General features: G+C 47.4%; 1 protein-coding gene across 1 annotated transcript in view; it reads right to left on the reverse strand.

Moving 5' to 3' along the window:
• The window catches only part of CHD1 (chromodomain helicase DNA binding protein 1), a 1,544,591-nt gene that overhangs the window by 848,506 nt on the left and 680,187 nt on the right, over positions 1 to 15,898 (reverse strand). The window contains exon 20 of the mRNA XM_086960963.1: positions 5,387 to 5,535. Within this exon, the coding sequence (XP_086817089.1) occupies positions 5,387 to 5,535 (149 nt within the window). The remainder of the gene's footprint in view (positions 1 to 5,386; positions 5,536 to 15,898) is intronic.

Raw genomic sequence — 15,898 nt, forward strand, 5'->3', positions numbered from 1 at the left:
CCCAACGTTACATCGACATATAGTCCATAAAGCAGTCCGATTAAATCTTCGGGTTACACTCAGCGCATCCCCGCCTCAACATAAGCAGAGGGTGCATTAATCATCTGGGCATCCACTTTTCTGTTTTATTTTAATTAAACTCCCCCCCTCCTCCCTCCCTCCCCAACAAGTTCAGATGTGAGTGCAACGTTAGCAAAACAACCGCTCAGTCAAGGTCGAACAGCACAAGCACAGTAGGGGCACCTACAGATCTCACCTACCCCGACTCCTCCCTCCTCCCGCCTTTCCTGAAGCCCATGGCCAGAGAAAACACTAGGCATGCATAGCGGAGTTGATATGTAGTGTCCCTTCCCATCAAGGTCTTCCCGCCGATCTCCCCCCTCCCCCAGCCCCAGGTCCTCCCACGGGTTCTCCCCCCCCAAGTCCACCATCGAGCCCATGGTAGTGCCGCCATTTTGACCAAACCTTTTTGAACTTATTCGGGCATCCCCTTGATTTGTACGTCACTCGCTCCGCCGCCATGTAGAGGTCTAATCCCATTCTCCATTCACCCACAGTGGGTATCGTCTCCGCCCCCCAATACTTGGCAATGTCACGTTTTGCCACTACCAGGGCCAATGTCAGGAACGTCAGTAAAGGTCGGGGGAGGTCTACATCATTGGTCATGCCCAATAGGGCCAGCTTAGGCTCTTGGTCGAGCGACACGGACAGGACCTCCTGCAGTTCGATGAAAATAAGTGTCCAGTAGGACTGTATTTTCACACAAGTCCACAATATGTGGAGGAAATCCCCACCCTCCTGCTGGCATCTCAGGCACCTATCGTCCGTTGTCTTCCCCATTTTAAATAACCGCACTCGGTCAAAGTACGTCCTATGGAGTACGTTATATTGAATCAGGCGCAGTCGAGATTTTATGGCCACCTCCCTTGGATGCATAAGGATTAAGTCCCAGTCAATGTCCTCCAGGTCTCCCACCTCTCGTTCCCAGACGGCCCTAAGCTTCACCAGATCCCCCAGCATGTTATTTGTGAGGGTTTTATACGTGAGCGACACGGCCTTGTGGGGTATCTGTTCCTGCAGCAGTCTGCCTTCTAGGGGTGCGTACTCCGGCAGGCCCTCAAGATTCAGAGCCTGTGCTCTCCATGCGTGGCGCAGTTGAACATACTTAAAAAATTGAGAGCGGTGGAGCCCATACTCTGTCCTTAAGGTGGCATAGGGTTTTAGCTCCCCTCTGGCGACGACATCTCCCACCGTGGAAATCCCAATGTCGTCCCACTGCTTGAATCCCTTAAGTTTGTGAAGTTCAGAGAGCCACGTGCAGTGCCAGAGTGGGGTCTGCCGGGTGGGTTTCTTATCCCAGCCCGTACGTCTCATCGCCATTTTCCAGGCCCGGAGAGTAATATGCGTGGCCGGGAGTAAGGAACGGCTCGCCGCGCCACCGTATAGGTAGGAAAGCATCGGGCGTGAGGCCAGTTTGGTGCGTTCCAATGCATACGTTGGGTGGTCTCCGGGGGCGTGGAGCCAATCGTTAATGGGGGACAGGTGCTCCGCCCAGTAGTACGCTTCAAGGTTTGGTAGGGAGATACCTCCACTGTATTGGTGGCGTTGCAGGGTGGTCAGTGCAATCCTCGGCTGCTTACCCAACCATATGAAAGATCTGAGGTCAGCATGCATTCTACGGAGGAGACTGTCTGGTATTTGATAGTATTCGTTCTGCAGGGCATACAAATATTTGGGTAGCACGATCATTTTGTACATCGCCGCCCTACCCAGGAGTGTCAGAGGAAGTTGGCGCCACCGGGCCATATCCGCCGCGGAGTTCACCAGTATTTTCTCAACATTTTTGAGAAGTGACCGGTGCCTATCCAGCGTGATGAACACTCCTAGATATTGGAAGCCGTCTGTGGATACCACCAGTCTGTCTGGGAGGTCCCCCTCACTCGCGTCCCCTTTGGGGTCAAAAAGGACGGATTTGTGCCAGTTTACGGCGTAGCCGGAGTGACTACCATATTCGTCCAGGTCTCGGAATAGTTCAGGCACAGAGGTTTGCGGGGCTGTGATATACAGGAGGACATCGTCCACCTGCATTGCAATTCTATTTGAACAATACATTCTATCAATTCTTGTGTGTAACATGTGAACTGGTGAATAGAAGGAGTACTCTCTATGGGCTGGATGTCTCATCCGCCATACATCACATACTTCCCATCCCTCTGCGCACCCACACAATGCATTCACCTGTTTACATTTCCCTGTCCCATTGAGGGGAGGATGCAACCTGTCCAGCACAACATTCATGACAGTATTACAATCCCCGCAAATAACCCATGGGTAAGTCTCCCACCCCGCTAGGGCAACAGACAGCGTACCAAGAACTTCTCCTGTTCTGAGTTCGGTGCATATATAGAACCCAGGACTATGGGCTGGCCATCTAAGGTTCCCCGCACTAGGATCTCCCCTGCAAAGCCATCCGTTGTTCCACTGATGAAAATGGTACGCCATGCCGGACACAAATTGTAGCACCCTGTGCAAACCCCGAAAATGTGGTAGCGAAAACCTGACCTTTCCACAGCTTACAGAGTTTCCCCAATTTCTGCTCAGTCATGTAGGACACCTGCATGTACACTATCTGTGCCTTGCGCGTCAACAACTGTGCGTGTATCCTATGGCGTTTTTGGACCAAGCCCAGGCCCCGAACATTCCATGTTATTATGGTATAATTATTATGTGTTTGGATTGCGTACCCAGCTCTGACCGCTAAACGTGCAGCATAACTTGTGTGATGTGGTGCCAACCTAGTGAAAGGCCAAACCCAGGACTACTTCCCTCCCTCAAACTACCCAATACTCGGTCTGGTCGGGGAACCATACCGGTCCATACAACTAAACACCAAACATATATATCTACATTGCATCCATACAGAGCCTGCGCAGTTTGGGGTACGTGGCCAAACCTACCCATGCAGCACACACTCATTCAGGTGTAAACTGGCGTTCAAACAGCCCCCGGGCCATACTTTCAAGCAGTTTGTTGCCTTTATAACCATACAATACGAAGGCTACAATGAACATGTATATTACTGTTCAGAACTGGGTCCACAGCATGGTCCATCCAGTTAGGGAATCAGCCCTTCCGCTGTCTGCGGAGTCACAGTAGGAAACAAGGCCACACTCCCTTCAGAGTCCGATCTTTGAGTTTCCGCTTCTGAGGTGGTCAAGTCTCCAGTCTGTGTTGTGGTTTGGAAGGAAGAGACCACGAGGACCGCTTTCTCCTTGCCTGTCTGCATTTGATGAGTTAGTGGGCGTAGCTGTGTGTTTCTTTTAGGCAGTCGCAGCGAACTGCGTTGCCCTGGTGTCTGCCCGGTGCGGCTAGTTGAAGTCGAGGTCTGGGAGGCAGTCCTCGTGAGCTTCTCAGGATCCATCACTTCCAGCCATTCCTCCACGTCCCCAGGGCTCTCCAGCAGGAACCCCTTGGTTGCCCCAGGTCTGACCACCGTTCCACGCTCAAACTCTGAACCGCAAGTCTCTCGTTCCGCCTCTGCAGTATTGTGCAGTGCCCAGTTCTGCTCCCCGTCAGCTGTCCAGTGCTGGATGTCTGCGCAGGTCGAAGCCATCTCGGTGGCTATAGGGGTAATAGCACGTTGTGATTGCCGTTTTGCGCTAACCCACCGGGCAGCCCCACGTAGAGTATGCCACCGCTAGTTACACATCACTGCCAGCGCCATTTCCACCCTTCTGCCGGTCTAATCACAGTCCTCAGCAGACTCAGACCACTTGCGCCTGTCTGGCCACGTGTGAAGCCCCTGTAACTGTGTCACAGCGTGGTTCTGCCCCCCTTCAGGGTTGTACATTTGCAAATTCTCTGCATCTCGTAGTAAAGCTTATCCTGGCTTCCATAGATGGCAAACAGCATGATTTGCAGAAACCAGTGTGTTCAGCAGTATGTTTATGCACCAGTATCCGTGTTTCCAGGTCTTCTCACATTCTCCTTGTGAGAAGATCCTGCCTCCTGCTCATTTGTTAGTCTTGTTGAAGTAACAGTTTCTATCAAATGTTCATGTTTCAACTGAGTTCTATTGAGAGAAAAGTGGTTACGAGTGAGTCAGAAATGTTTAGCTGTTCGCTGAAAAGCCAGTTGGAACGTATAATGCAGATTCTCTTGTCCGTTAAAATGCCAATTGTCATTTACTATTTTGCTTGGATAGTGGCTAATTTTGCATTAAACACCTGTTAGACTTTAGGCTTTCTTGGGTTGTGTTCCATTTTATAGTAGACATCAATAAACTAGGTGTAATACTGTTAGAGTTGTCGACTGTCATCCGCGTTGTCAAGGTTACCATTGTCAGAGGCTGTTATTGATGGTTCTACAATCAATACAGGCACTCATGTCTTCAACTGAATTGTTTCCAGTCCAGGGAGTACCTCGCCTGGCAGTTCGGGCTGGATTGTGCCCATTGGGCGCAGGGTCAAGACTGATTTGCATATGGCTGGGTGCAAACTGGAATGGTATGGTATGGTGAGCAAAAAAACAATGGATTAAGGTCCAGATATCTGTACTGGGGTGAATGTATGACCTTGTTCTACATTCTGTCCATCAATTGTGGGTTTTGCATTTGTCAACTGAATTGTTGACAGACAGGTCGTTGTCAATGGCTTGCTCGTCATTTACAGAGGCTTATTCACCATAAAGGTGATCCTACTTGTCAACAATGTTTAGTTTGTTGATAGCTTATTGCTCATCATATTCAACTGTATTTTATTTGTCACCGCCAAAATAGTTGATGACGATTACTCAGCCAATAAATGTCTTTGTTATCACCAACCGAGTATAATCCTGCTTTCTAACAGAATGGAATCAGAAGATATCGCCATTGAAGATGATTTGTGTGACTTCTTAGAGGTAGATACAGACAATCCATTGCTGGTTTTCTGGATCTGAACAGCATGAGAGGGCTCGTTATTGTCAGTTTCACATGATATGTACAGACTACATTAAATGCTTTTAAATTTAAATTAAAAAAAATTGGCAAACAATTGTGTTTTCAGTCACATATACTCTATCACAAAACTGAACATTTGATACATTAAATAGATGTAAAGGGTTGCCTCACATAGGCATGCTTTCTTGCAATGCTTCCTTTTCACAAACAAAAGGTTAGAAATTTTTTAAAGAGAATCCCACCTGTGGGTGAGGAGGAATTATGTTTATGGATATCAGTGGGAATGCCATGATGCAAAACAACAAGCTCCAACACAAATCGAATACAGATTGGAAAATAAAAATATGTAACCACAAACAGAAATGCTCCTAGGCCATGACTATCTCCGAGAACAATTAACATGAACAGGTACAATAATAGCTTAAGCTCCTATAACAATTTGCTTACCTTGAAGGAGTCGAACCTGTATGCAAAACAGTCTTCCCTGTTGTGTCCATTCTTTGAATTACTAAATGATCAAGTACCATTTTTTTCTTTGCTCTTTCAATTATGTCCTCCTCAACAGAACCTTTTGTAACTAGCCGATAAATATTAACCTGGCATAAAATGAAAACAGAATACATTTGTTTAACTGGAAAAACATAAATTAAACAAACTGTTCTTTTGCTGTAGTATGTTGCAAGGTACGCCTCAAATAACGTAATGGGGAGATGGAAGCTTACAGGTAAAAACAACCTCTTTGGACAAAGCATCAAAACCCACAACATATTGTATCCCAATTACAGATATTCTGTGAGGTTTATTATTCATATTAAGTGTGGAGTGTGATGGGGAAATGAATTGTTTTTGGAATCAGGAAATTGCCTTTTGGAGAATCTTAGATAAACATCAGGGTGGTGGCTCGTGTAATACCAAGTTAATTTGCATTCCTCACCACAGGATTGCACACATTGTCACAGAAAATATATAAGTATAATGAATCAACATTGAGAAAACAAGCACTGAGTGAGGTTATCACATTCATAACACGGTTCTGAATAGCAAGCAACCAATCAAAATAATATGCACATATATCAAAACCAAAGAGCAAAATAACTGGCCTGAGTTTAATTGCATTAACCAACTTCTTTAACGATTTATCTTCATAAGTATCTCTACATGTGACTTCTTCTAGGTGCACCTAGTGAACGAACATTAGGATGCGTACAAAGACAAGCCTGCCCCCCCCCACTTGTGAGTACAGTAGTAAATTTACACTTTTCTTTTTGGTTTGAAAGACACATTATTCACAAATATTTTCATTTTCATACATTTCAACTCGGTTACATCAATCTTATATATAAATTGCAACAACATTGAATCAGTCAATCATGCCTATCCCCGCAGTTCTTTCCCAAGTCCATCTCCTTGGTAGGCGATGTACACAATTCCCCCTGGTACGTGTTTCATTTACTCCATTTTTTTACCTCATTTCTTAGGACAACCTCTGGACTTGAACACCTCCTTTTCTGCTATCATACATTGGTCTAGTTCCTTTGCCCAACTTTTCAGCGATGGTCCATCTGCCACACCCATTCCATTGCAAGTTTCCCTAATGTGTTTGCCAAAGTAGTCAATTGTTGCTCCACCTCCTTAAGGTCCGTCGCCTCCAAATATTAAGAAGCCAGAGTTGTGTTGTTGAAATAATATCTTTTCCTAGTGCTCTATGCTTGGGGCTCGTTGCCTTCTCCCATAAGGTTTGTATAGAAGGAGATTCCAATATGGTGTGGTAAAAGGTGCCTATTGATGACATAGGCGGAGACACAGAGTATCTTGCCTCCTCCCCATTTTTGCCAACGTAACCCCAGTAAGGTAGGTCTTGTGAAGGAATTTTAATTGAATAAGACGGAGCCTACAAGAGATGGCTGCTTCTCTTGGGGACATCAGTGCTGTTTGTCAATTGTCATCTTCAATTTGCCCTACATCGTCTTGCCACCGTTTTCGGTGAGCGTGAAACGGATCGGGTACGTTATTACATAGTTTCAGATATGTGAATTATGCAGCTTTCTCTAGCACAGGTTCAGAAAGCAGTTGGTCCTCCAGGGGGGAGGTTTGCGGTATGCTCTCGGTGTCAGAGTGCTGATATAAGGGCATGATGGACCTGTAAATAGAGGAAGACCTCCCCCTGAGCTAGTTTATATTTCTCCCTTAATTCCACAAATGTTAATATTTTCCCATTTTTCACTAGGAGGCCTATTGTGGAAATTCCTATTGTGTGCCATTTATCATTTATTGGTTAATTAATAGTCCTAGTTTTTGAGTGGACCATAACGGAGTAGCTTGAGTCAGTACATCGAACCAGCCAAGACGTCTATTGGCTTGGCACCAGATCTCCACAGTATGGGCTGTTGGGCCCAGGCATCGACCTTTTCGGACCTTCGAGTAGAGGGCTCCCAGGCAGCCCTTACTGCCCATTTGATAACGATCTAACAGATATGCTGGGTCCATCGGGGAGCGATACACCCAGTGATTCACCACTACCAACTGTGAAGCCCAATAATATGGTCCCATATCTTGGAGGGCCATGCTTCTGTCGTACCAACCCTTGGTTAATATCTGCAGAGCTATGCGGGGAGCTCCTCCATCCCACAGTAGTGTTTTAACCTCAGTCTCGATGTTTCTAAAGTGGGAGTCAGGGACCTTGTAGGGGCAGTTCTGAAGGATGTACAAAAAGAGGGGGAGAGCTAGCATCTTAAATAGGGCAGCATGACTCACTAAGGAGAGAGGCAGTGATCTCCAGTGTTTGACGTCATTATGCAGTCTCTCCAGAGGGACGGCTAGATTTCTGGTGTAAAAGATTCTGAGGGTCTGGGGATATATAAATTCCAAGATAGCGGAAGCCTTCAGTAGCTATCTCCACCTCGCATTGTGAGAAACTGCCCTCTTTCTGCATGGTTGCCCCCACTTTTTGATGAATTGCTGATATACTTTGACTGAGTTTGCCCGGGGCTCCTACTAATCAGGTACCCAGGGCCTATGTTCTTTCCCTAAAACTGCATTGACGCCTAAACCTAACCGCAACAAGGAGCTGGTAAGAAGATCCAACCCCAAAAGGCACCCCTGCAGAAGACGCCCCGCAGCCTTGTGTGTCCAAAACAGCGGTGCCTAACCAACTCATAACTTCCCAACTTACCTCTCAAAGTGGTGGTAGCACCCAGCAGTCCTTTGTCTCCCTGCCAAACCGGAGGTTCTCCATTGTAAACAACAGGGCATCTGACGTCGAAACAGCACCCGGCCGCTGAGGGTGCACCTTTGGTGCTAATTTGTTTCTCCATTTGCCCTGAGCTTAAGTCCAGGAGCTTAGCTCCCACAACCCAGTGGCTTGCTCGTCAGCAGTCAACAACTGAAGGCCCCCTATCTCCAATTGTATAACATTGGGCCTCAACACTCTGAACCAAGCCGCCCTAGTGCCACTGAGCTTGTAACAAGAGAGCATCACTGACCCTGGGATACCCCTGAGCCTACCCCCAGATCCTCAACTCCCACTACCGAATACTTACCAACAAACCGATAACCATATTTTCCTCCATTGTACGCTTTTACTAACCTGTTTACAGGAAATGTCCCAGTGCTGCATCCAGGCATACAGCACTGAGTAAGAAACGTAATCCAAAAGTAACTTACCTGCTATTTATTGAAAATCCCATTCAAGTCTATGTACTGTATTTACAAGTGATTGCATTTCTCTGAAACAATACTGCAAGTCAAACCATAGTACATCTACAAGTGTAATTGAACTGTTTTACAATCAGCATGTACTACTGTAAAGTATGTATTGCTTACCTGTGACAGGCTTGCTTGGTTCTAAGAAATAAATATAACTAAATAATATTTTTATACAAAAACAATTGGTCTGAAGTTCAGTTGAGTGTGTGAATTAATTTGCTGACTGAGTGTGTACAACATATGCTAAACACTGTCTTACTGCTCGTTTTACCTCTGCCTACCTTTGGGTTTCCATTGGACTCTGTGTACACTATTCCTCACTTTGATATAATATACAGAGCTAGCTTCCTACAGGCCCCATCAAAGGGCAAGTCCCGAAGACGCTCCTGAACATTTTCTGGAAAACTGCCATCACGCAGCTAAGCATGGCGACACAGAACAACAGACCTGGCCATCAACCGACCCACAGAATCAGTGGTGTCCATGGCTGATTGAATTGAAAATGTTGCCTGCTCACGACCATCCTGGAGTATCCGAGTCAGGTCAGCCCGAGGGCCTTCTGGAAGGGAGGGAAGGAAGGAAGAGCTCAACCGAGTCCCAAAGGGTGAAAGTAGCCTTGCAAACACGCAGGAAGTGTTCAAGGACCGGAGGGCCGAGCTTGTAGACGCCAACATTTGCCAACCACATGTCTCCAACCATCTAGATTCCCTAGTGGGTGGGAGCATTGGAGGCGAGGACATAGGCTGCAAAGCTGAGGCTGTCTGAACAACTAGCCCTTGAGCCCTAGGGAGTAGGGACAAAGAGACTGGGTCATCTGGAGCTGGGCTGTGACGATGAGCGATAGAACGTTCAACCGGGTCCCCCGAGGAGGGCCTCGCCCAGGTCCCCAGAATAATGTCATACAACGACTCACCAAAAGGTAGCAAGGGCTCGACATGCACATTGCCCTGATAGGGCAGATCCAACAAATGATTGGAGGGCAGAGAGAGAGCAGGAGGCTGTAACTGTAAAATGTTAGCAGCTTTGCAAGCGATTGTTGCACACGCAGCACTAGCCTCCGTCACCATTCTAGGGAGTGACAGCAAATCCTAGTTAGGGGACGGTTGCAGGCTAACACGTCCACCAAAAACCTAACTCCCTTCAGTCCGAAGATGTCCAAGGATCTGCAATTGCTACACAGCAGCATATTCTGAAGAACGCTCAAGCAACGTGGGGATGAACCCCCAGGGGCCTCGTCCTCCATTTGAAAAGGAGTAGGGACATTTCTAGCATCGAACGACGTTGAGGCGCCCCCGCAGCGACAAACCTCAAAGGAGGCTTGATCGACCGGCATCTGGACGGTGTCGGCTCAATATCCACCATGATGGGAGACTCTGGTGTGGGACGGCGTCGACTCGGAGACAAGTCCCCTGCGGCGCCCACATCCAACATCATACCAGCGAGCCTCATCGGGCTGTCCCCTGGCGCTGGAGGTGGACTGTGGCCTGTAGATTGTATGGGAGGCCCCACAGACGTCGCTGCAACTCTGGAGCCGGCGTCAGGGTACTTGACTGGCGCTGCAGGTGAACTCACCGGCGAGCTCTGTATCTGGGTCCCTACCACTCTGCGGGGCCCGAAGCGAACAGGGAGAGGGGGTCGGCCAAAAGATGGCCTGCAAAGCCTGGTAATAGGCTTCCATCTGGGCTCTAGTCGCCCCAACACTTGGAAATGGTGGGAAGGAGGGGGGGTCGACTGCTGAGAGGCAATTTTCATTAAAGACCGGGAACCACAGGCCCCGACATCACGACTAAGTGAGGCCGACGGCCTTCGTGACTTCCTCTTGTGCTTACGTGAGGAAGGCAAGCGACGTCCTCGGGAACGACCTCGTGACCTGCCCCGAATAGGAGTCCCAGGTCGAGAAGGAGACCAAAGACGCACGGACTTTGAAGGAGACATCCGGGGGGGGGGGGGGGGACAATTTCATCCTATGTTTCCACAAAGACTTCGGCTTCAGCTGCAGACAGGCTTCGCACTATGTGGAGTCCTGGTGTTCGCCCAAGCACCACATACAAATCACGTGTGGACCGATCGCTGACATCTGCTGGGTACAGGTATCACACAATTTAAAGCCCGAAGGCATCAGCGCACTGTTCCGGTATTATAGAAGGTGTCAGTAAGGCCAAAAACCAAAGGAACTGCTTCTCCTGGACCCGCATCACAGCGTGGAAAAGAAGAAAACTAATGTCAGCGCACCGGGATGGACTTGAATTGGCTCCACAGACATCACATCCGTGGACTACCTCAGAGGGGTGCCATGCTACTCCGTCCCCAAAGCACAGAGGTGCTGCTGAGAAATCTCCATATCCTGACTGGTGCCCTGAGGATATTCTAAGTTAAGGAATCTGCAGCTAGAAGTCTCTATCAGATACAAGCACACAGCTAAATGGGGAGTAGGACCACTCCAAGGTATCTGGCAGAATCTCATTCTCCTTATGCTCTTTAGGATAGGTAGTGCTGGTTAGGAGTTCAGTTATAAGTATTGCTATAATTATTGCCATAATTATAATGGTTCAATTAGTTGTCTTTTTCACCATTCTTGTAATGGGGGTTACAAAGCTCTGTTTCCTTCTACTAATCAGTGAAGCACCCATATTTTACACAAGAATCCAATTGCTTCAATAAATGTATGAAATGCCAATATATGTAATTCAGGAAACTCCCTTTGGGCATGCAGGAAATAACAAAAGGGTAGATCTGTGTCCATGATTTTCTTGAGGGAATTAGGGTTGTCATGTTCAGAGGTTCCAAGAAACCACCAGGTACCCCTTATAAGTGTACGGGTCCAGATGGTGCACTGCGAGCCAGACAGGAACTAGGTCAACATACTCTGATGGTATGAGTAGACAAGTCCCCATGGTTTTGAGGCTATATGGTATGTTGCTTAAAAGTACAGTCAACTGAATTAGTAGAAACAGTATGATAGTAAAACAACTACCAATTGCATGTCGTGATTTTGTACTGGTCAAGCTCAGGCCAGCTTCGGTTCAGGGTCCCACAAGTGTCTGCCCTGGGTTGTCCATCGGTGTCAGTGGAGCCAGTTTCGACGCTGTGGTGATGTTAAATGGTGTGGGTCTTGGCCAGGTGTGTAAATCTGTACTAGAGTATGTATGGGCTTTGGTAACCGGTCCCATCGGAACAAACCGCATCAGGGGATGGCCCACTAGTAGGGAGAGGTAACAGGCAGTGCACTAAAGGTTTGAGGATCACCTTTTTGGAGACTGTATTTTGCTGCTGGTAAACGAATAGTTTCTTACCTGTCGGTGTAGTTTTGCAGCTTGAAGATCTTTCTGGATTCACTATGCTGTGCATTATTCAGCAGTCTAGTGGGTGGGTCCGGAATCGTAGTCTTTTTTTTTTTTCGTAGCTCAGGTGGGCATCGACGTCCCACCTTCTGGTGTACTTCCTGTGACGCCGGCACGCTTCCTGCGGAAGCTCCCATCTTTGGGCGCCATCTTCGGATTCTTTTTTTCTTGTTTTTGTGTTCTGTTTGTGAATCCTTGGCAATGTTTTCAAGTTATGTCTTAAAGTAAATGAATTTTCACTTTGTCTCTAAAAGTGTATGTTTGTATTTTATTCCTTGTATTTCCAACTTCTTCTCCTGCCTTATCTTTCTGGCGGAGGTGGGTGGGTTCGCTAGTGAATCCAGAAAAATCTTCAAGCTGCAAAACTACACCGACAGGTAAGAAACTATTCGTTTTACCGCGTGACTCTTGCTGGATTCACTATGCTGTGCATAGACTTTGTAGCGGTTTGTTATGTTTGTGGCGGCTGGGTGGAAGATGAGCATTGGTGTTGAATATATGTTGAAGCACTTTCTGTCCTACTTGTGCTTCCTTGTTAATCTGTATATCCAAGCAGTAGTGCTTAGTGAACGTGTGCACTGAAGTCCATGTTGCCGCCATGCATAGGTCTTGAATGGGTGTGTTAGCCAGGAAGGCTATTGTTGCTCCCTTTTTCCTGGTAGAGTGGGCTTGTGCCCCCTCTGTTAGTTCTTGACCTGCCTGCTTGTGGCAGAATTTTATTGTTTCTGCGATCCATCGTCCAATGGTGCCCTTTATTACTGGTCTACCCAGAAAACTGCTTGCGAAGGACACAAAGAACTGTTTATTTTATTTATTTTTAAAGTTTATAAAGCGCGCGGCTACCCCCGACGGGGGTGTCCCGGCGCTGTGGACGACAGGCAACCAGAGGGGTTCAGCGTGGCCTAGATGGTGGAGAACAGCCAGGTTTTAAGTTTACTCCGGAACAACGATTCTGATGTAGTGAGACTAAGGTCTAAAGGGAGGCCATTCCAGTACTTTGCAGTGGCCACAGCAAAGGCACGACCCCCTGTTCTAGAACGGTGAAAACGAGGGGCACAAAGAAGGCGGAGATGATTTGATCTGAGGTCACGAAAAGAGTGAACAGGTTTGAGCCTATGTCTCAGGTAGGCAGGGCCTAGACCATTAAGGGCCCTGAAGGCAATAACCAGAGCTTTAAATTGTATGCGATAGGTCACCGGCAGCCAGTGCAGCATAGCTAGATCCGGTGTGATGTAGTGGCGATATGGGATGTTACAGATCAGCCAGGCAGCGGCATTCTGCACAATCTGCAGCCGTTTAATCAGGTAAGCTGGGGCTCCTACATACAAACTACTCGCATTATCTAAATGGGAAGTAATTAAGGCATGAACAACGGTCCTCCGAGAATCAAGCGGGAGGAAAGGGAAGATTTTCTTGATCATGCGAAGTTTACCGAAACAAGCTGCGGTGACTTTGTTGATTTGGGTTTTACAAGACAGGGCATTATCGAATTGAAAACCCAGATTACGAGGGGTTTGGACTGGAGCTGGTGGGGGGTTTAATTCCACAGGCCACCACAGCTTAGAGGGAGGAGGCGATTTTTGGTTGAAAAATAAGACCTCGGTCTTATCCGTATAGAGTTTCAAATTATTGGTAGTCATCCAGGTGGAGATGTTAACAAGGCAACGTCGAAAGTTGGACAAGTTGCCGTCAGAGCGGTCTCTAAATAAAAACACAAGCTGAGTGTCATCAGAATAAGAGATCACTCTGACCCCCCAGGATTCCACCACTTCCGCCAAGGGAGCAAGGTAGATATTAAAAAATAGGGGGCTGAGTGCCGAGCCCTGTGGGACCCCACCTAGCAGCGGTTTCTCTGAGGATACATAAGGCTGGAGAAAAACCTGCTGAGATCTGCCCCTCAAAAAGGATCTCACCCATGCCAGTGGCGTCCCCCCAATACCAATATCGCGCTAACGGTCCAATAGGATATCCTGCGAAACGGTATCGAAAGCCGCGGATAGGTCGAGGAGGACCAACATGGCCTCCTCGCCAACATCCACGCACTCCCGAATGGACTCAGACACCTCCAGTAGTGCAGACTCCGTACTAAAACCTGACCTAAAGCCGGAATGCGAATCATGTAGGAGTTGTTTAGATTCCAGATATTCGGCAAGTTGCTCCTGCACCACTTTCTCTAGGATTTTCGCTGGCTTAGGGAGGTGTAAAATAGGCCGATAGTTACTGAAGAGTGACGGGTTAGCATCTGCCTTTTTAAGGATTGCAATTAGCATGGCCTGTTTCCATAATGAGGGAAACAGGCCAGAGAGTAGTGAGGAGTTCCAGATCTCAAGAAGCAGGTTAATCAACAGGGGGGCAAGGCTGCACAGAACCTGTGCAGGGGTCGAGGTGAACCCAGATGTGCACCGGTGCAGCAAAGTCAGCGCATATTCCGCAGTTAGGGTTTTAAATGAGACCAATGTTTCCTTATGAGTGGTTTTGAGGTCAGGCAGTGGGGGAGCCCTATTCTGATTAAATGTGGACAAAATATTGATGATTTTCTCAAGAAAGAAATTCGAAAGACCATCACAAAGGGTCTTTCTAGGGGCAATCGGGCAGGCCAAGGCTGGGGGTTAGAAAATTCCTTAATAATATTAAATAAGGTTTTTGATGAGCTTTCAGTAGCCTTAATTTTCTCTACGAAGTGATTCTTCATAGTCATGCATTTAAGTTTGTGGAAGTTTTTGAGGGCAGTTCTATAAATAGTTTTGGCGGCCGGATCATATGACCGTCGCCAATTGAGTTCCAAATTTTTGCACCTACTCCTTTCTTCACGCAGTTCCGATGAGAACCATGGGGCAGACGGCTTAGATCTTAAAGAGGTTAGTGGCAGCATAGAGGCAATTAGATCAATAGAGGATGAAAGACATAAGTTGAATTTGGATACATCTAGGTTGAGATCATTGGAGGGCTGCCCTATAAGGTTGGAGAAAGTAGGTTCAAGGGCATTACAAGTGACCTTGTGCCATTTTCTACCGTGGTCCCTGACTTTAGATTGGACGCCAGGAGACAGTGGCACGGTCAACTCAAAAGGGATCAGGTGGTGATCAGACCAAGTGAGGGGTAGGGAAGGTAGAGTAATAAGGCCAGGGTAATTCGAAAATACAAGATCAAGAGAGTGGCCTGCTGAGTGTGTTGGGCCCTGTACCAGATGAGTCCGGTTTAGGCCGAGCATAGTATCCGGAAAATTACTAGCTCGTGAACATGTGCCCACATCTACGTGAAGATTAAAGTCACATAGAACGGTAAAGTGGGGATGCTTTAGCGATAGAGTCGCAATCGTGGCCAAAAAAGCAGCAAGCAAAGAAGGTGAGCCACCTGGGGGATTGGTATTTGTATTTGTAGCCACCTGGGGGATTGTATTGTATTTGTAGCTTGGTATTTGTATTGTCTGGTGCATGTGAAACCTTGACACCGCCTTGGCATAAAGTGTGGGTCAGTTCTCATTACCACCCTATCATTGTGTATTTGAATGTAGGGTTCTTGCAGTGTTGGCGCTTGCAGTTCGCTTAACCTGCGTAGCGAGGTGATAGCCACTAGAAAGGCTGTCTTCATTGTGAGCATTTGTGGTGATGCCTTATGAATGGGTTCAAAAGGCACCTTCATAAGCTCTGTTAGGGCTAAATTAAGGTTCCATGCCGGTGGTGGCATCCTTTGGGGGGAGGGGGGGGGGGGGGGGGGGGGGGCTATCCTTTTAGCCGCTTCCAGGAATCTTTTTACTACTTGTGATGTAAAGAAGCTCTTTTCTGTCTCTCCTCTTTTGTAGGCTACTATCGCTGCTAGGTGTACCCCCAGCGAGGTAGAACTTAGATTTGATTTGAGTATGTGTGTTAAATATTTTAGCACCGTTGATTCCTTTGTCATCTTCTTGTGCAGT

The sequence above is a fragment of the Lissotriton vulgaris genome, chromosome 3_1 (assembly GCF_964263255.1).
Source record: "Lissotriton vulgaris chromosome 3_1, aLisVul1.2, whole genome shotgun sequence".
Taxonomy (NCBI): domain Eukaryota; kingdom Metazoa; phylum Chordata; class Amphibia; order Caudata; family Salamandridae; genus Lissotriton; species Lissotriton vulgaris.